A 21459-nucleotide genomic window follows, 5' to 3' on the forward strand; every position below is an offset into this window, starting at 1 on the left:
TGGCCAAGTCCAAAAAGAGAACCTTTACATGTCCAAAGAAGGGTGTTCTTCTTCCAACAAGGTGTTGGTAAGCAAGCTAGACCCATGTAAAAATGAGAATACAAGTTTGAATCCCGGGAAATACATTTGTTGGGAGGGACATGCAATCATATTCTGAACGGGTGGCGACATTTGTCAAGGACAAAAAAGAAGGATGTTCTTCTCTATGACTATGTTTGGCATGCCATTTCAGCTAGCTTATAGCTTATTTGACTAGCTTAAAGCTTATTTGACTAGCTTAAAAGCTCTTCCAAAGTGTTTGGTGAAGGAGCTTATTTCAGTAGTTTAAAGCTTTAAGCTATAAGCTATCTCAGGTAGCTTATAGCTTATTAAATTTATTCTCATTTTTATCCTTATTATTTTATTAAAATTCCACCATTACCCTTATATATTAATAAAAACACTAACATATTCTCCCCTCACACTTACGTATGCAGTTCTCGTCACACCGCTGCGCACCACATGTATTAAAAATATTATATTAAGATGATAAATAACATGAGTTGATAAAAATATTTAAAGTGATAATAATTTTAATATTAATATCATATAGGTATTAATGTGAAAATAAAGTAATGTTAAATATAAAAATAATTGTACAAGTATATCCTTTTATGTCTTTTTACAATTTCAGTTTGTTTAACAGCTAGTTTTACCAAACACTTTTGTTTCAATCACGTAGCTTTTCAGCTTTCAGCTTTCAGCTATCAGCTTTCAGCTAGCTTATCAGCTTTCAGCTATCAGCTAGCTTATCAGCTAAACATGTCAAACATAGCCTATGTTTTCGCCTTTACCTCTTTACTATTTATGAACTTCTATAAAAAGAAACAAGTTTATGTGCTAATTACTTGCGGTCAGAAATCTTGCAAATAAGTAGGATATATTTTATTTATGGTTATTAGGTAGCCTAACTATGTAAATAGGGAAGTAATCATGTAAATAGAGAAATAATATATATGGTATTTTTTGTGCATTTATGGATGACCTTTTTATGTGGAGGTGAGTTATTTCTATGTATAATCTATGTAGGTTGAGATTGTTTTCACTTTTCAGTACTTTTACGAATTTCTAAAATTCAATTATTTTCTTGAAACTTAAAATTCAAATTAAAACATTAAAAATAAAATTTGAACGTATAATCTAGAATTAGTTTAAAAAACAACTTTATACGAATTCAAAATCTTTTTACGATCTAGTTTTAAAATCCAAATTATAAAATCAATTTAAGATTCAATGGTATTTCATTGTATGATTTAAAAAAATTATAAGTATATTTCTAAAATTAATACAAAATCTGTGACATTTCTTCCTTTGTAAGAAAGACACCAATTTTCCTTATAAAAACAAAACCCTCTATTGAGTTGATACTTCTTCAGTCTGCAACGCATTGAGTGTGAAAATGGCGTTAAGACCTTCTAGTGCTATTGCTCTGTTGCTCCCTGTGCTGTTGTTACTAGCATGCAGACTCAACTTGGCTTTGGCCGCCTCAGGAGGCGTGATGGGAGGGGATTTCTTTGATTCTGGTTCTTCCTTTGATTCTGGTTCTTCCTTTGATTCTGGTTCTTCCTTCGATTCATCCATTAGTGATCCAGACCCTTTCATGGTGTCGGGTCGGCCGTCGGGTAAAGAAGCCCTTTCTCCCAGTAGAGAAAGAGAACTCGAGTTTTTCATTCTGAGTTGGATAATTTTGTTTGGTATACTTTTCCTTGCATATTGGTTATACATCCAAGAGAATACTAATACTCTCTGCAAGCTTCAGGTTGGTAACATTTGTTGCTCTGCTAACTCTTCTACTACTAGTAACATCATTACTTTGGTGTTTATGAGTGTATAAATATTTTCTGTTAGATGTGACTTAGAGACATGGCTAAATAAATATTATTGAGGGTAGGGCAGCAATCCTAACCACTTTTAGGACGGAGTTAGCCTTTAACCCGAATTTAAGAAATTGGTTGCTACTTGCTAGTGGGTGGTTTGGTTTAATATTGTTATTAGTGTAGGTATGACATTTTTCTGTGTTTTCTTTTTCATTTAAGGTTGCGGTGTTTGGTGGGAATAAGGGAAGCTCAGTACAAAGCGATCTAACTAGGATTGCCAAAGCTGCAGACACTTCCTCTCGGGAAGGTGTGAGCCATCTATTGATAGGTACTGTCAGAAATTGCAATATTTTAGACTTCTGAGATGTTTCTCTATGATTTTGTTGAACTTATGTGAATATCTGTTTTGATTAATTGGTTTGGATTAGATAGATGATGAAAAATGTACAAATGTGAGGTGATGTCTATGTGTGGGTGTTGGAATAGTTGTGTACTTTCTTCTCGTATATATTTTAATTTTTGGATGAGTCATGTCATTTGTGATATCAGTGTTTTTTATGGAAAGTTATTGTATGTAATTCTGAAAATTTGGGTCGATTTGACTCCTCTAAAGTGAAACATTATTTGAGAGAGTAAAGCAAGTCATCATAACTATTGATTGAGAAATCTAACGGTTGACATTCTGATAATATACTTGTACATGTGTAACTAAATATGGTGTTTGTAAAATCTCAACTAGAATGAATCACTCACTTAGAGGACCTAAATCCAAAAGTCTCTAATCTCGGATATTAATGTTCTGGTTTAAGATTTATCTCTGTATGAGGCATTGTATTTGAAGTACTTCTTGCTCTCTGACTTTCTGTGACAGAGACAATAGAGGCTTTGGATAGGCAACCTAGTTCTCTTATTGCAGGATATTCATCTGTAAGTCAATTACTTCATTCCTTTTGGATGGAAACTGTTGTTTGATAGGCAACCTAGTGACTTACTTATCAGTCGTTTGAAGTTAATATGATACATGTAAATTTTAGCACGGAAACTGTTATTGTTAAGAGGTTATCATTAATGATGATTTTTTTTTGGCAGGTTGATCTAATGAAGGATAGGGAGGGTGTGAAGAAATACTTCAATCAACTATCAAATGAAGAAAGGGGAAAATTTGATGAAGTGACATTAGTAAAGAGATCCAGTGTTAATGTGTTTAGCAATGAAGACACATTGGTACAGTTTTTTTTATTATTATTAAGCTTTTCTTTCTAAACTGAGCTTCAATTTGTTGGAATCCAGCATGCAGAATGGTTATTTTTATGCGCCTTGATTTTTTTTCTTTCTCCACTTCCGTTTTAATTGTTGGGCAAGTTAGTGATTTTGCATCTGATAAGCTATAACAAAGTGATACTATGTTGCAGTGGAATGCAAAGGAAAGTATAAATGTACCACAGAAACTTGAAGAGGAACTTCTGAATGGGTCTGGCAACGAGTACATAGCGGTATGGAATGATCTCATTATCCATAGATTTCTAAACTTCACTTGAATTTGTGCACCAGCTTAAAATTTCGTTGCACTACTAATTTCAACATTCCAACATTTTCAAGTCAATCACAGTGATCAGAGAATTTTGAAGCATTCATTTCTTTCCTAGGGGGTTTACTATTGAGGCTATTTTGAAGCTATTTTTTATGCACCTTAAAAAAAATCTCCACTTCCATTTAATTGTTGGGCATGTTGGTGATTTTGCATCTAATATATCTATAGAGCTATAACCAAGTGATACTATGTTGCAGTTGGATATAAAGGAAAGTGCAGATGAATCACAGAAATTTGAAGAAGAGGAACTTCTCAAAGTGTTTGGTAACGAGTACATAGTGGTATGGTGTGATCTCATTATCCATAGGTTTCTAAACTTTACTTGAATTATGCACCAGCTTAAACTTTCATTTCACTTCTAATTCAAACATTCCAACATTTTCAAGTCCATCACTTTGATTGTTGCAAGCTTTCTTTGATATGAATGAGTGAATCCACCAATGGATTGATCTCTTTCCAAATGGTTTATATTGAGGGACATGTCATGGGAAAAGATGCAAGTCTCTTTCTTTCTTGGTTCCCTTGACTGTATAATTAAATACTAATTAGAGGCATATGTGACCTCATTAGAACACATAATCTCAAAATTGAATGATTGGATATCAGTAAGCACTAATGCAAACAAACATTAGCACACATTTTAAGATAAAAAGTGAATGAAGCTCTTCTTATGGATTGAAATAGCTCCTTTTTGCTACACTTAACATGTATCCAAACTCACACTATCTTGGTGGCTTAACACTTAAGAACAAAAGGGGCGAAATTTTGATTAGTGTATTCTTATGCTTTGAGATGTACTTGTCTATGTCAGGTAACAATCTTGGTAGCTGCTAAAGGAACACATAAGCTTCCTAACAACAATGGAGCTGAAGATTTGAAGAAAGCCTTACAAAAGCTTAGATCCATTCTCCTTCTCCCAAGCAAATTATTAGTAAGAGATCAAAGAGACATTCAGTTAATCGATTTTTACCCTTAAATTAGTGCCACTTCTTCTATACTGTAACTGAAAATTTGACTTTAATTTCTTATAGGCTGGTGAGGTTTTATGGACGCCACAAAAAGAGGATGAAAGTCTTCCAGGACGGAAACTACTTAAAGACTACCCTCATTTAGTAGAGTCTATGAAAAGCTTTAGGGTTAAGAAAGAGGAATAGAACAAGTGGGCAATGCTTGATTATGATTTGTGCTAAATTGTTTGCCTAACATTTTCCCTTGAGGTTTTAAAATCCTACGATGACTTCCACATTTATAAATTTTAATTTATCAACGTTCTTCTCTTGATATTACTAGTATATTTTATAAATTACATCAGATTTCATTCAATACTTATTTCATTTTTTACATATTATTTTGATCTATGACGAATGTGCTTACTCGTTCGGAAAACTGTAGTTGTATTTTCGAACAAATAACTCTATGGTGTAGACTCTTTACATTATTATTAATGAATATTCGCCCAGTTATTTCTAATATCTTCTTGACCCAGTCCAAAACAATTATTTTATTTGAAATCTAACGGGATTCCATTTATTCAAATTACTTTTATTGTTGGTAATAAAAATTAAGGCATCAGCTCAAAAAACCAAGCCCAATAGTCTCCATGAAAAGAAAAGAAAATCCTTTCGTACCAGTGTTGGGAGTAAAAATATCAAAATCAAGGCCTAACTGAATAATTTTTAGTTTTGGAAATGAGAACTCAAGAAGGATATAGGCCCCAAACTTTAGCAGAACAAGAGTCTAGTAATAGCCTAATTCTTTTCAATAAATGCCAAAAAGTCACTCAATTACCAATGATCATCGTAATTTATGAAGAACTTAATCTAGAGAGAGAGAAGTTACCTTGGTATTTGAGTTTGTTGAAGACATCTTGAACGACCTTGTAGTTCTGAATCATCTCATACTCATTCCTTCCACAGTCCAGGGATGAACCGGAGAAGTTGACAGTGAACCGCTATGAAACAAACCTAAATGTTGAAATCGAATTGAATAAGCGCGAAACCAAAATCTGAACAAAGAGCGTGGCGAATAAAAAACTAGAAGGATGGAGATTTCAGATCGAGAACCTAGCTTGAAGAATGAGCCCTAGATTGAGGATCGAGGAACGAGAATCGAAGAGTGGAAATTTCGGATCAAGCCCTAGATTGAGGAACGAGAAACGAAGTTGGAGTGAAGATTTTGGATCGAGAAACTTACCTTCCACATTTTTCTGAAAGAGAAATGAGAGAAACCTCACCTTCACACGATCTCCATCACCTTTTCATTCTCACCATCATCTGAACCTTCCGATTTCAGGGAATGGTGGGTGCTTCAGTGACTGAGGGGCAAGGTTCAGCAAGACCAAAAGGGAAGAACAAGTTTCAATGGCAATCGAGCGAAGAAAAATAGTCGCGTGCATCTCGCTGGTTTTGGAATCTCTAATTGCCGGTGTAAAGAAATCATTACCGACCCATCTCTACTTAATATAAATCTTTCAATTTCATGATTAAATTAGCGGCAATAATGTTATTGTTGTAGTGAACGAAACTCAACCAATGAGTTGAGATTAATGTACTTATTCGAACACTCGGTTGAATTGAGTTTGAAACACAGCAGAAGCAGAAGTACATTGTGAATTTCTATTATACAATTCCTATAACTTTTTAACTAACTCACACTCACATTGCTAACAGAAAACCACATCATCAATTCGTCCATGCTTACATACATATAATAGAGAGGAATCAAATCAAACTCAAAACCAAAAGGGTAATAAGAGACGAAGTCCAATCTCAGAGGAAACATAGGCATCAACAGTAGCATATTTAACCTGCTTCTTGGAGAGCCATCGTTTATCCCACTTGCTCATCGTGATATTCCTCTGCTTCTCAACGTCTCTTCCGATCACGCGCTGCGCCAACCTCCTCAGCCCGACCCTCTTCATGGCGGGATCACCCATCAAGTCAGCAGCCACGGTGCAGAGGTCCACGCAGTTCGCGACGCGGAGGCGGTAGTCCCGGAAGAGCTTGTTGGCGTTGTCGCGAACACCGACGCCAACGAACATGTGATTGGGGTTGGAGAGGAATTCCACGAGGGAGGCCGGGATAGAGCGAGCGTGGAAGATTTGGTAGATGAGGCAGCGGTGGCCGACGCAGAGTTGGAGTGTGGCGACACGGTTGTTATCGCCGGGCTGGAGGTTGGGGCGCCACTCGATGTCGAGGCCTATGAGGAGGTGGTGGTGGTGGGAGTGGAGTTGTAGGGTTTGGTAGAGCCAGGCGTTGACGAAGTAAGGGGAGGTGGTGACGAGGGTTTTAATGGTGTGGGAGTCGAAGTTTATGTCGTAGAGTTTGTGGGTGCCGCCGGGGATGTTGTAGTCCACCACCGTGATTATGGCTGGTGGCGGTGCCGGTCCGGCGGGGTTACGGTTGAGGTTGGAGGGCATCAGGGTGGAAAACGGTTGAGAGAGGAAGGAGTTAGTTATTGATTTTTGCGAGTGGGGATGGAGCGATGGAAGGCATGCAGAAGAAGGAGAATTACGCTGGAAAGCGATATGTACAGTTTGGGAATTTTCTTAGTAGATATGTTTTATTCTTATTGTTATCTTTTTTTTTTTTTTTTTCCAAAAGATCTTATTTTTATTTTTATTTTTTTACATAAAAAAGGAACTTTCATTACTCAAATCAGAGGTTAGTATGCCCTATTTAGGGAGGGGCGGGCAGGGGTCATTGCCACCCAAGAATTTTGAAATCATCACCGACTATGAATATTTGCATTTAGATTTTTTTTTAACAATAGTCTCACCCCCCAAAATTGTTGCTATTGTAGAATTTTAATCAAGTCTCTCAGTTATCACAAAACTTCATTAGTTTAAAACAAAATCAATTTAAAATCAGAAGTAAATTAATGATCGATTAAATTTACCTTTTCACTTAAATTTTAAGAACCGAAAAAAAAAAACTTATCTTAATATGATAAAAAGTCAATCAAATATTTTGTATATAATTTTTTATTATTTATAATTTATAATATTCAATGAAACTTTTTAGTTTTATATCTTGCCCCCAACAAAAAAATCATGGATACGCCCTTACCTATGCCTACTAAACCCGGAGGATACTCCTCTAATCCAACAAAACAATACTCCCTCCGGTCCTATTTATAAGCATGAAAGAGAAGAAAAATCTTGGTCCTTTTTATAAGAACCAAATGAAAGTTTGAGCTATATTAATTATTTTTTTCCAATGATGCCCTTATTAATTCTAACTTGTAAAATGTGTCTCATTAATTATTCTCTCTCTTTCTCACTTTCCAACATTAATAACAAAGGGTAATTTTGGAAGTTTATTTTGATTCAAGACATATTTAATGCATTTTACCTAGTTTAACTACATTTCTTAAACTATGTGAATTTTTTTTTTGTTGCTTATAAATAGGACCGGAGGGAGTAGTATGTCAAAGCAAATTTGGCCAAAAAAATCAGCTGTCATAGCATATCTTTTTGTTAGATGATTGGAAGTAGATTTCTTTCCACCCAATCTTAGGATTTTATCATATTTTAATTAGTTGTCAAGCCTCTTAGATTATAAATACGCTAGTTGCTCTATTTATATTGATTTGGACATACTGGTTTTATGAATGAAAGTAGAGGTTTATTTCATGGCTTAATCTTCAAATTAGTCCCTGTCTTTGTCTCGCCGTCTGATCTAAGTCCCTCCCCGGAAAATTTTGTGGAATACATACTCATTTTTGCAAAACGTGTGGAGCTAGTCCTCGCTGGAGCCCGTTGCTTCGGCGAGTGATGAAATGGCAAGATGATTGTATTTATGCAGCTGACGTGGCATTAAAAAAATAAAAAATTACATATTAGAAAAATAAATTAATTTAAAAATCCAAAATTAATTAAAAAATCTAATTTCCCAAATTAATTTAAAAAACCCAAAATTAATTCATCTCCTCCTTCATCTTCTAAAAAAACATAATTTCCTTCTGCAAAACCTAATTTCGTAATTCATGTCATCCTCCTTCATCTTCTTATTCTTCTTCTTCATCGTCATCAAAGGACTCAGAAAACCTGCAACCCCCACCCTCTACCCCCAACCATGTAAACCTGCAACCGATTGTTTGTGCTTTCTTCTCTCTCGTTTGCAGACAGTGACTGTTTTTGAGAGAAAAAGGAAAAAGTGGAAGGAAATGGCGAGTGCTGCTGGTTGGCAACTCCGCGGTGGTGATGAATCGTCAGGTCTGGGCAAGGAGCGGCGGAGGTAGAAGAAGGAAGTCGCGTCGTCTCTCGTTTCTCTTCCCTTCGCCTTCAGGTACCATCGCACTTCCTTTCTTCTCTCTGCAGACTTCTTAATCAATTTGGGATCGACCTAGGGTTCCATCACAAGCTTTTGCGGCTTCTATAGCTGCTCCTCCTCGTCAGCAATGGGTTCCCAGAGGGAGTGGAGGAGGATGAGGACAGGGTGGGTTTTTGTGTTGTGGTGGCAGGGTTTGGGTGTGGTGGCTCGATGAATGAGGTTCATGGTGTGTTGTTGTTGCTGCTCTTCGTCAGCAATGGGTTTGTTGAAGGTGAAGATTTTTTTTTTGTTTGAAATGTTGTTGAAGGTGAAGATGAAAGATTGATTTTTTAGATTTTTGTTGTTGATTATGAGTTTGTTTTGGGTTTGGGGAATTTAATTATTTGGAGATGGTGATGAGAATGGTGAATATGAAGATGATTTCTATGAAGATGAAGATGATTTGGGGTTTAATTATGGGAATTGATTTTGTTAATTGATTTAGGATTATATTAGTTAATTAGTTTTATTTTTATTAATTAAATTAAAATTTCTGATGTGTTTTTTTTTTATTTTTTTTTTAAATTCCACGTAGGCTTCATTAATACAGTCATCATGTCATTTCATCACTCGTCGGAGCTCTAGGCTCCGGCGAGGACTGACTCCACACGTTTTGCAAAAATGAGGATTTATTCCACAAAATTTTCCGGGGAGGGACTTAAATCAGACGACGAGACAAAGACATGGACTAATTTGAGGATTAAGCATTATTTTAGTATGAGTTTTATGAGTAAGTGTGGATGAGTATGTGAGACTTGTGAGGCGTTAGACGAATCAAGGCGAGGTAACATTGAAGGCAGGACCAATTCAGGAACATTGATCTCTGTAAGACCCCGAAATATTTAACTAAATTATTTATCTATTTTCGTTATATTAAATGATTGAGTGTTTATATTCTATGTTATTCTCCTGATTCGAATCCTATTGCGAGTCATGAATATTATTTATATGATAATTAAGTTCGGAGTATGTTTAAGGATGACGCTATAGTCATTTTGAGTGATAGCACGAGTCATATTCGCACCCGACTAAAGTCGAGAGTGTTCGAAAAAGACTATATCTGCTCCTAGAGCGTCGTTTAAGAGAATTTTAGAATTGAAGGGAGAATAAGAACCTCTGAGTAATTTTCCCATGACCAGTATTCCAATATGAAACCATGGACTATACGCACGTTAGGTTTTGCTTCCTGGAAGTCCGCCGAAGCTAGACTTTAACTTCTCGGGGACTTTAATTAAGACCCAGAATGAAGATTTTTTCTATTCGAAGCTTCTAACTAAGTTTCCATCCGCGTAACCTCATTCCTTTCAACGTTTGTGATCTTTTTCCAGAAGGAAGTTTCTTCATTCGACGTCGACTGCAAAAAGTATTTTTTCGGCGTAAATCGACCCACACCGTGTTTGAGACGTTTTCTTCAATTAAATGAGCCTCGACTTGAGCTTCGACATTCCGTTGCTGAATACTCAATTTTTGTCAGCAGATGAAAGTACCAAAACGATCGGAACCGCGAAATCTTGATTTGTCAGATTTTATATGATTTGATGTTATATTGTTGTGGTTGTTGTTACCTGATTTAAATCTATGTTATGATGTTGCTGATATCTGATTAAATCTATGTTGTTGATATCTGATTTAATTTTAGGTTGTTGGATATTTGTCGTCATCTATCTGGAATTAAGTTGCTAGCTTATGTGTCATGTTATGCACTTAAATTTGAATAGTATGCTTTTCTCTTTTGTACGTGGTAATTGTATGGAGTTAACCCTTTCTATTTGCTACTTGTTGTTTGGGCGCTTAACGCTATTAGGCGATGGAGAACCCTCGATGAAACTTGCTTGACCTTTGTACGAGTCGGAGATGAGGACTTGAAGATTAGGGAATGACTTGAAGAGTAGAGTCGGGTTTAAGGCTAGAGCCTGGGGTTAGAGAGATTACCGTTATTGGTTTAAGCTTACCTAATGCTTTTAGGAATTTATATCTTATATCTTATTTTTCGGGTAGGTTCAGATGCTTTGCTTTCCTGCGGTTCCCCGATGTGGAGATCGTAGAGAGTATGTCAGATTTATGGGGTCATTGCATAATAGATTCTTTGTTGAGTTGTTTTTATTTGTTAGGTTTTGTAGGTTGTGTATTTTCGTCTTTACCCTCGGGTACTCGCCTTTTTCAAGCCTTGATGTAAATCTATTTGTAGATGAGAGTATGCATGACATGTTTTATAAACAGTTTGAAAAGAAAAAAATATACTCATGTTTATAAATCATTTTAGAAAACATTGCATATCTATTTTATCAGGTTACTATGGTGACCCCTGGAAGTCGGGGTGTTACAATCTCCTAGGCACGTGACAAGCCTATAAGAAGTCTAGGAAACCCTATATGATAGTGCACTTTAACCTTCAAAGTTATCATATATGTGGTTCATATTCATCGTCCTGCTGTCGTACATAATCGATTTGTTAACCGCTTTAGTTTTTAGTTCCATTTTTGTGTTCTTTTCACAGTTTAAGTTTTCAAGCAACTGTTCAATCAAGCTTTTGAATCGCTTAATTAATTAATAAAGTGAACATGCTAGTAGTAAGGCAATCCTAATGGGATCAATATTTTACTAGTATTGTGCACTTTCGGTGTTATCATATTTTTGACGTCGTAGTCAGAAACCACTCTAATAGTAGTAAGTTTCACTATTAAATTACTTTAGGAGTTTTAGCCCAAATATTTATGAGCGGAGTATTAGCTCTGGTAATCTTTCTAACCTAGAAACATAAAGATCCATTCATAGGGGACTAAGGGAAAGAAAGATCATAGAACAAGAGATTGCGAATCAAGGAGAAGAAAATCGTCCATTGAGGGACTATGTTGTTACAAGAGGGGCTCGAAGTAGTATAACTTATCATGTTGTGGAGGCTAATAATTTTGATCTTAAGACATATGCATTGCCCATGTTTCAACATAACGAGCTTTGGGTTAGCCTATTGAAAACCCAAACCTTCATCAAGAAAATTTTCATGAGAATTATCCAACAGTCAAACTAGATGAGGTAACTGGAGATGCACTCAAATTGTGATGATTCCCTTTCTCACCTTGAGGTGAGGCGAGAGGATGGCTTATGCGCACAACACCACCAATCATGGGTGATTTTTTGTTTGTTTGTTCAACAACTTATCCTAGTGTAACCCTAATTGCTCTAAAAAATAACATAATCTTGTATTTTAAAATGTAATCTATCTTGATTCTTTTCAGAATTAAACTCAAGGCTATATTCTATGCACAAATACAATGAAAAAGACAATCTTCCTATTTTCAAGGTTTCTTCCTCATCAAGTTACTCTCATGTAGGCAAAGTAAACAATTATCAATTTTGTTTCTATTTTCAATCCATAATTTCTGAAAACTATATATAAATAAGGAAATAATAAAAATTCTGAAATAATAATTTTTATCATCTCCTGAAATAAAAATAATTATCTTATTATTTTAGGATTTATTTTGAATTAAAAAAGTGGACATTCCTTTTTTACATTAAAAATATTTACCTAAAGATACACCTCCTAAACAATTAAATAAGGGGTTGTCTAAATAACCAATGAGAAAGTCTAGGTTAAAAAACTCATCATCGAATCACATACAGCTCCAACATGGTCACCATCGAATCACATACAGCTCCAACATGGTCACCATTGCTCTGCTAACTCTTCTACTACTAGTAACATCATTACTTTGGTGTTTATGAGTGTATAAATATTTGCTGTGAGAGACATGTATGTGACTTAGAGACATGGCTAAATAAATATTATTGAGGGTAGGGCAGCAATCCTAACCACTTTTAGGACCGAGTTAGCCTTTAACCCGAATTTAAGAAATTGGTTGCTGTAACACCCCATTTTCTGTTATTAGGTTATTTATTATTTTATTTTAATTAGTATTATGGTATATGGTAATTAAGTGATTTTGTTAGATAATTAAGTGATTATGTGATATAGATAAATAAGGTTTTAGGGTTTAGTGTGAGTAATTGAGAGTGGGGCCCATTGTATGGCTATTTAAGGGTTAGGAGTGATATAGAAAGAAAGAAAAGAAAAAAAATAAGGATTAGAAGAGAAGCAGAACAAGAAACACGTGAAAGCAGAGAAGGAGAGGAGAAAAGAGGAGAAAACTTAGAACTGATCTACAAGAGGTAAGGGTTTGAATTCATGTTTTATGGATTGATATGATAGTGGATAATGATAGAAAGCATGATTTAGGAACCCTAGGTTGCAACAATTCCCAAATTGAAATAGTTAGAGTTTGGCTTTTAGATGATTTTGGGGGTAGATGATAGGCTTGCATGATGCGCAGAAATTTACATTCTCTTGTACCCTTTTTCGTGCTATGTTAGTGGCCGAATTTGAAGAAGTAGTATTCATAAAAGTTGTAGGTTTTTCTGTTACGAAACTTTTGCCACTGGTTTCACGTCATTCCGACGTCTGTAGCTCGAGTTATGTGTATTTTAGTGAGTATAGGTTAAGCTGTCCAGTTTCTTACGAACTGCGGTTAGTGTACGATTTTTCCTGATTTTTGTACTTCGAATTGTGACTTGAAAATTTATAGAGGTTTACAAAACGTGTATACGGAACCATGATAAAAATATTAGATTTTTCTAAGTATATTTGATAATTTACATCTGTTTAATGTCGCGACATGGCGAGTTGCGTAGGGAGATGTCGTGAGATGTCGCGACATGGCGAGTTATTCAGCGACATGGCGAGTTGTAACGCCCCGATTTCTCGGACGTCACGAAAAACCAAAAATCATGATTTTCACAAAGAATTTTCGCCGTCCATTTATTAATCTTCATTAAATGACAAAGATCCAATTATTACGAAAGTTCTCAGCGTTAAATATAAATCAAATAAACAAACGTGCGAGTAAGGAAAACGAACGATTGATATAAATCCAATAACTGAAATAATGTACGGTGGCCACACCCATGTGTGTAAACAAAACCACCCTAGTAATCTGACAAAATTGTTTACATTTGAAAATCAACTACAAGTACTTCAAAGTAAAATAAAAGCTCCAATAATAAAACAGCGCTCTCAACCCAATCAAGGCCACTCGTTGCAGTCTGCATCTTCTCTGGCCCACATGTTGGAAGGCTCCGGCGTCTCCTCTCCTGGCTTCGGAAGCTCAACTTTCATGTCCAGGTTCCACTGCCTCAATGCCTCCAAGCTCCACCCAAACCCTAATGGTACGGGATCCATGAGTCCCTGATTCAGCTCTTGCTCGGGTGGTGCAATGGGGCTCACCGGCTCCTCCTTCGGCACCAAAAGTCCCTCTGTCGGATTCCAGTACTCGGAAGTCACTGAAGGCTCGCTCCCCTCGCCTGACTCGTAGCCTGGCCCCTCACTAGGGTCCGACTCCGAACCGCTGAGAAATTCCATCCCTAAGGGGAGTCCAAAACGGAAGGGTGCGTGAGGAAACCGAATCTTCCCTCTGATAGGCTGAGTCTCAACAATCTGCCCAGCTTGGTCTCTTTTGAAGATGGTCGCGCCGCCGACGTACACGTTCTTCTCCTGGCGGTAGTCGACACCCCAGGCCGTGTCCTCATCAAAACTATGGAGATAAATCTCCCAGTCCTGATCCACTAGCTCCTTCCGGATCACCATCTGTTGGCGTTAAGCGCCCAAACAACAAATAGCAAATAGAGAGGGTCAACTTCTGACTCTCAAATATCTCTAGTCTCTAGCATGTTATAGACAATATAATATCATCATTAATCAACAGAACATAACTAAAAGGTTAATCACATAGCCTAAGTTTCAGTTAGTCTATGCGTCCTCACTTTTCACACAACCACCTTTCACCTTGGATCCAACACCATTCGTCCAGCAGACGAACAACACCATGAGCAAAGCTCACATCATCATGGCGTTTCTTGGAACGACCACAGCACACCATGGGTCAGACACCCACAAGTCATAACATCACGGTTCAAACCGCATTCACCCTCGCGTGCAAGTTATCCGTTTTGTCTCTAACGGAACCACTGTTCTCATGGTTCATAGTCCTAACCAGACCTATGTTCCACTAATCATAATTTACTTGCATGCGAGTAAACATCATAAAATCCTAGTCTCATGTTACTACTTCAAGTAAATAGACAGGCATTTTATCTCATGTTATTGAAATTAAATAACATCATGCATAATTTCACTTAGCAAATAAGGCATACTTGAACTAGCATACATCAACTAACTAGTTCTATAGCATACTAAGAATTTATCATATTAACTTAGTAATAAATCATACATCATATCATCACTTAGCATAATATTGAATACTAATACTAAGCATGTTATCAACCACACTCGCATACAACTTCACATGCAGGAAAGCAGTAAGACTTCTCTAGACGGAAGTGCCCTCACCTTGGCTACGCTTTCCACGCGAGATCGAGTACGTTCGATCTAACCTTTCCGTGCGCGAACCTGCACGGACCAACAAACTAGGGTTAGAATTTGAAGGAAAAAGGAGCATCATTTCCCCCCTTCAAATATTCGAACCCCATCCCCTAAAACCAAACAATATTTCATCTTCTTCTTGTAAACAAGAAGAAAAAATACTTGAGTTCACTACTTCCCGAAGGAAGCAGAGCTTAGTTACTATAGGAATTATTTCCTATAGAGGTCAAGAAGAACTCTGGAGAGGGAGAGATAGAGACTCACAAAAATTTGGAGAGCTCTGAGTTGTAATTTTCCCTTCACTAGAGACTCCTATTTATAGTGGAGGATGTGGAGGTAAAAATACGATAAAACCCTTAATTTTAGCCCAAGCCCAAGGGCAAAAATATAATTTTAATTAATTTTTATTCAAATTAATTACTTTTCCACTAAGCAAGTAACAAACTCCCCTAAATTCCCTCTAACAACCTTGGCCGTCCCCCCCTTCTAGTTTGTTAGGATATTTGTTTTTTTTTTATTATTAAAACACTAAACACATGGAAATAATTTTCAAATTTGAAAAACCAAACCATTATCCTAACAAAGTTTCGGCCACTCCCTAGAAGAAAATATATCTTCAATTCTTTTTTTTTTTCTTTTCTTATTTCCAAAATAACATTAAATCCAATTAAAAAAAATTATTTAAATAAAAACTCCAAAACACTTTATATTTACTTAACAAATAAATAAGTAAATCTCCTCCTCCAATATAATAGATATAAGTCTCGAAAATTCCCTTTTATGCATATTCTATGCACTACTCGAATTTCATGCATGTGCATGCATGCATATCGACTACTCGCGCCTTACGTAATAATTAATTACGTAATAAATTACTATACAGCCGATATAGTAACAATTTATCAGTAATTTCTCCTTACCGAATAAAACATCGTACTTTATATTATTCTTCAATAATACAAAACATAAATAAATCACCGGGTCTTACAATACTCCCCCCCTTAAAATAGTTTCGACCTCGAAACTTAAGGGTCTACAAACAACTCGGGATGTGATTCCCGCATTTTATCCTCTAATTCCCAAGTCGCATCGCCCGTAGCTTGATTCCATACAACCTTCACTAAGGATACTTCCTTGTTCCTCAAGCGTTTGGTGCTTTTGTCGACGATCTTGATGGGCGGCATCTCCATCGTTAGATCATCCTTCAGCTGAATATCATCAGGTTCAATCACATGAGAATCGTCAGCCATATACTTCCGAAGTTGCGACACATGCAGCACATCATGTATGTTGGATAGGAACAGCGGTAAGGCAATCCTATACGCCACGGGTCCAACACGCTCCGTAATTTGGTACGGTCCGATAAACTTTGGAGTAAGCTTCTTTGACTTGATCGCATTTCCGACACCTGTCATCGGGGTAACCCGCAAGAAGACATGATCTCCAGCTTGAAACTCCAACTCCTTCCTGCGATTGTCAGCATAACTTTTCTGTCGACTCTGCGAAACCCTCATCTTCTCTTGGATTCGCTTCACCTCTTCTGTGGTTTTCTGGACTAATTCAGGTCCAACAATCAAGTTCTCCCCATCTTGATGACAGCACAAGGGTGTACGGCACCTCCGACCATACAACGCTTCATAAGGCGCCATCCCTATGCTTGCATGAAAGCTGTTGTTGTAAGTGAACTCGATCAATGGCAACATCTCATCCCAGCTGCCTTTGTGATCCAGTACACAAGCTCTTAGCAAATCCTCCAAGGATTGGATGGTCCTCTCGGTTTGCCCATCCGTCTGTGGATGATAAGCGGAACTCAATTTCAACCTGGTTCCCAAAGCCCGCTGCAAAGCTTCCCAGAAACGCGAGGTAAACCTCGGGTCTCTGTCCGACGCAATGCTAGATGGCACACCGTGCAAGCGTACAATCTCAGCAATGTATATCTCCGCCAACCTCTCTACCTTGTAGTTCAGATTGATTGGCACGAAGTGAGCAGTCTTCGTCAATCGATCAACTACAACCCAAATTGCATCGAACTTCCTTCGTGTAAACGGCAACGCCGTCACGAAGTCCATGGAAATGCTATCCCATTTCCACTCCGGGACATCCAATGACTGCAGCTTTCCTGCTGGTTTCTGATGTTCCACCTTCGCCTTCTGACACGTCAAACATGTCGACACATACTCAGCTACTTGTTTCTTCATCCCAGGCCACCAGAAATGAAGTTTCAAGTCCTGATACATCTTATTCATCCCCGGATGAATACTCAATCTGCTTTTGTGACCTTCATCCAAGATCAGCTTCCTCATTACTGCATCATTGGGTACACAAACTCGTCCCTTACAACGCAGAATATTGTTGTTCCCAATAGCGAACTCAGACGCTTTTCCTTGTACCACAAGCTTGCGCCATTCAATCAACCCTTCATCGGTCTCTTGTTTCGACTTTATCTCATCCAAGAGTCCACTAGACACCGTCACCATTCCAAAGCTCAGCTTCCCCGGTGCGAGTTCAACATTCAAACTCAGATCACGGAAAGCCTCCAACAATTCTAACTCCTTGACCATCAACGAGGATACATGTATAGCCTTTCGACTCAGAGCATCAGCTACAACATTGGTCTTCCCCGGATGATACTGTAATGAGAACTCATAGTCTTGCAGAAACTCCATCCACCGTCTCTGCCTCATGTTCAGATCCTTCTGATCAAACAAGTACTTCAAACTCTTGTGATCACTATAGATCGTGAACGTACTGCCATAGAGATAGTGTCTCCAAATCTTGAGAGCATAAACTATGGCAGCCAACTCCAAGTCATGTGTGGGGTAGTTCTTCTCATGAGTCTTCAATTGCCTTGAAGCATAGGCAATTGCTTTCTTATCTTGCATCATTACACACCCCAAACCATTGTGTGACGCATCACAGTACACGTCATAAGGTTCTCCTTCCTTAGGTAAAGCTAGTATGGGTGCGGTGGTCAGCCGCTTCTTCAACTCCTGGAAACTAGCCTCACACTTCTCCGTCCACGCAAACGGTTGATTTTTCTTCGTCAACTGGGTCAACGGCGAAGTCAACTTTGCATAATCTTTGACGAATCGTCTATAGTAGCCAGCAAGCCCAACAAAGCTTCTGATGTCGCTTGCCGTCTTAGGTTGCTCCCATGACAGAATCGTCTCAATCTTGCTAGGGTCCACTGCCACACCCTGACTTGATATGACATGCCCCAAAAATTTCACCTCCTCCATCCAGAACTCACACTTTGAGCCGTTAGCATATAGCTGGTTCTCTCGCAACACGCCCAACACCAGGCGTAGATGCTCCTCATGTTCCTCTCTACTCTTCGAGTAGATTAGGATGTCATCGATGAATACCACCACGAACTTGTCCAGGAATGGCCTGAACACACGGTTCATGTAGTCCATGAATACAACGGGTGCATTGGTAACTCCGAATGGCATCACAAGGTACTCATAATGCCCGCATCGAGTTTTGAATGCGGTCTTCTGGATGTCAACCTCCTTGACACGGATCTGGTGATATCCTGACTTCATATCTATCTTCGAGAAAACAACAGCACCCCGAAGTTGATCCATCAAATCATCTATCCGAGGGATCGGATAACGATTCTTCACGATCACTTTGTTGAGTTGTCGGTAGTCCACACATAGTCTGGACCTTCCATCCTTTTGCTTCACCAACAGCACTGGTGCACACAAACGCACACAGGCGTACACCTTGGGGCGCAAAAGGGATTCCAAAGCCCACTCTTCCTTCGATTGACATTCCATCAATCGATCTCAGAGTTCAAACATCTTAATATAATCAAACACTTAGTCTCAAGTATCACGGCAATGATACTAACTACAGACAATCTCACAGCCAAGCAAACATCTTCGCAAACAAGTCTACCCAATCTCACCGTGAAGCTTTGAAAACATCTTTATCAAAAACAAAAACACCAACGAGTTCGGAAACTCGTAAACCCAAAACCCTTAGTGCTCTGGTTTCTCAACCGGAGCTCTGATACCACAATGTAACGCCCCGATTTCTCGGACGTCACGAAAAACCAAAAATCATGATTTTCACAAAGAATTTTCGCCGTCCATTTATTAATCTTCATTAAATGACAAAGATCCAATTATTACGAAAGTTCTCAGCGTTAAATATAAATCAAATAAACAAACGTGCGAGTAAGGAAAACGAACGATTGATATAAATCCAATAACTGAAATAATGTACGGTGGCCACACCCATGTGTGTAAACAAAACCACCCTAGTAATCTGACAAAATTGTTTACATTTGAAAATCAACTACAAGTACTTCAAAGTAAAATAAAAGCTCCAATAATAAAACAGCGCTCTCAACCCAATCAAGGCCACTCGTTGCAGTCTGCATCTTCTCTGGCCCACATGTTGGAAGGCTCCGGCGTCTCCTCTCCTGGCTTCGGAAGCTCAACTTTCATGTCCAGGTTCCACTGCCTCAATGCCTCCAAGCTCCACCCAAACCCTAATGGTACGGGATCCATGAGTCCCTGATTCAGCTCTTGCTCGGGTGGTGCAATGGGGCTCACCGGCTCCTCCTTCGGCACCAAAAGTCCCTCTGTCGGATTCCAGTACTCGGAAGTCACTGAAGGCTCGCTCCCCTCGCCTGACTCGTAGCCTGGCCCCTCACTAGGGTCCGACTCCGAACCGCTGAGAAATTCCATCCCTAAGGGGAGTCCAAAACGGAAGGGTGCGTGAGGAAACCGAATCTTCCCTCTGATAGGCTGAGTCTCAACAATCTGCCCAGCTTGGTCTCTTTTGAAGATGGTCGCGCCGCCGACGTACACGTTCTTCTCCTGGCGGTAGTCGACACCCCAGGCCGTGTCCTCATCAAAACTATGGAGATAAATCTCCCAGTCCTGATCCACTAGCTCCTTCCGGATCACCATCTGTTGGCGTTAAGCGCCCAAACAACAAATAGCAAATAGAGAGGGTCAACTTCTGACTCTCAAATATCTCTAGTCTCTAGCATGTTATAGACAATATAATATCATCATTAATCAACAGAATAACTAAAAGGTTAATCACATAGCCTAAGTTTCAGTTAGTCTATGCGTCCTCACTTTTCACACAACCACCTTTCACCTTGGATCCAACACCATTCGTCCAGCAGACGAACAACACCATGAGCAAAGCTCACATCATCATGGCGTTCCTTGGAACGACCACAGCACACCATGGGTCAGACACCCACAAGTCATAACATCACGGTTCAAACCGCATTCACCCTCGCGTGCAAGTTATCTGTTTTGTCTCTAACGGAACCACTGTTCTCATGGTTCATAGTCCTAACCAGACCTATGTTCCACTAATCATAATTTACTTGCATGCGAGTAAACATCATAAAATCCTAGTCTCATGTTACTACTTCAAGTAAATAGACAGGCATTTTATCTCATGTTATTGAAATTAAATAACATCATGCATAATTTCACTTAGCAAATAAGGCATACTTGAACTAGCATACATCAACTAACTAGTTTTATAGCATACTAAGAATTTATCATATTAACTTAGTAATAAATCATACATCATATCATCACTTAGCATAATATTGAATACTAATACTAAGCATGTTATCAACCACACTCGCATACAACTTCACATGCAGGAAAGCAGTAAGACTTCTCTAGACGGAAGTGCCCTCACCTTGGCTACGCTTTCCACGCGAGATCGAGTACGTTCGATCTAACCTTTCCGTGCGCGAACCTGCACGGACCAACAAACTAGGGTTAGAATTTGAAGGAAAAAGGAGCATCATTTCCCCCCTTCAAATATTCGAACCCCATCCCCTAAAACCAAACAATATTTCATCTTCTTCTTGTAAACAAGAAGAAAAAATACTTGAGTTCACTACTTCCCGAAGGAAGCAGAGCTTAGTTACTATAGGAATTATTTCCTATAGAGGTCAAGAAGAACTCTGGAGAGGGAGAGATAGAGACTCACAAAAATTTGGAGAGCTCTGAGTTGTGATTTTCCCTTCACTAGAGACTCCTATTTATAGTGGAGGATGTGGAGGTAAAAATACGATAAAACCCTTAATTTTAGCCCAAGCCCAAGGGCAAAAATATAATTTTAATTAATTTTTATTCAAATTAATTACTTTTCCACTAAGCAAGTAACAAACTCCCCTAAATTCCCTCTAACAACCTTGGCCGTCCCCCCTTCTAGTTTGTTAGGATATTTGTTTTTTTTTTTTATTATTATTAAAACACTAAACACATGGAA

The 21459-nt window shown here is 38.2% G+C and overlaps 3 protein-coding genes across 3 annotated transcripts; 1 reads left to right on the plus strand and 2 right to left on the minus strand.

The window, feature by feature from the left end:
* Window positions 1–1400: 1400 nt before the first annotated feature.
* Window positions 1401–4728, plus strand: LOC130723917 (uncharacterized). Its single transcript, XM_057575066.1, has 8 exons — window positions 1401–1798; window positions 2076–2184; window positions 2728–2783; window positions 2946–3080; window positions 3269–3349; window positions 3645–3728; window positions 4259–4378; window positions 4479–4728. The coding sequence occupies exons 1-8, from the start codon at window positions 1439–1441 to the stop codon at window positions 4599–4601; spliced, it is 1068 nt and encodes a 355-aa protein (XP_057431049.1). The 5' UTR covers window positions 1401–1438; the 3' UTR covers window positions 4602–4728.
* A 1242-nt stretch (window positions 4729–5970) lies between these two features.
* Window positions 5971–7269, minus strand: LOC130725569 (3'-5' exonuclease-like). Its single transcript, XM_057576787.1, has one exon. It carries the CDS (start codon window positions 6863–6865, stop codon window positions 6179–6181), a length of 687 nt encoding a protein of 228 aa, XP_057432770.1. The 5' UTR covers window positions 6866–7269; the 3' UTR covers window positions 5971–6178.
* An 11912-nt stretch (window positions 7270–19181) lies between these two features.
* On the minus strand, window positions 19182–21382 carry LOC130724405 (uncharacterized). The gene is made up of 2 exons (XM_057575619.1): window positions 20881–21382; window positions 19182–20120 (listed from the first exon to the last, which is right to left on the minus strand). Exon 2 carries the CDS (start codon window positions 20118–20120, stop codon window positions 19560–19562), a length of 561 nt encoding a protein of 186 aa, XP_057431602.1. The 5' UTR covers window positions 20881–21382; the 3' UTR covers window positions 19182–19559.
* Between the last annotated feature and the right edge of the window lie 77 nt (window positions 21383–21459).

This window comes from Lotus japonicus, chromosome 6 (genome assembly GCF_012489685.1).
Source record: "Lotus japonicus ecotype B-129 chromosome 6, LjGifu_v1.2".
In the NCBI taxonomy this organism is placed as follows: Eukaryota; Viridiplantae; Streptophyta; class Magnoliopsida; order Fabales; family Fabaceae; genus Lotus; species Lotus japonicus.

Coding starts and splice junctions, on each gene's coding strand:
- LOC130723917 (XM_057575066.1), top strand. CDS start 1,439: ATGGCGTTAAGACCTTCTAGTGCTATTGCTCTGTTGCTCCCTGTGCTG. Junction 1,799..2,075: donor ATACTCTCTGCAAGCTTCAG/GTTGGTAACATT, acceptor TTTTCATTTAAG/GTTGCGGTGTTTGGTGGGAA. Junction 2,784..2,945: donor TTATTGCAGGATATTCATCT/GTAAGTCAATTA, acceptor TTTTTTTGGCAG/GTTGATCTAATGAAGGATAG.
- LOC130725569 (XM_057576787.1), bottom strand. CDS start 6,865: ATGCCCTCCAACCTCAACCGTAACCCCGCCGGACCGGCACCGCCACCA.
- LOC130724405 (XM_057575619.1), bottom strand. CDS start 20,120: ATGGTGATCCGGAAGGAGCTAGTGGATCAGGACTGGGAGATTTATCTC.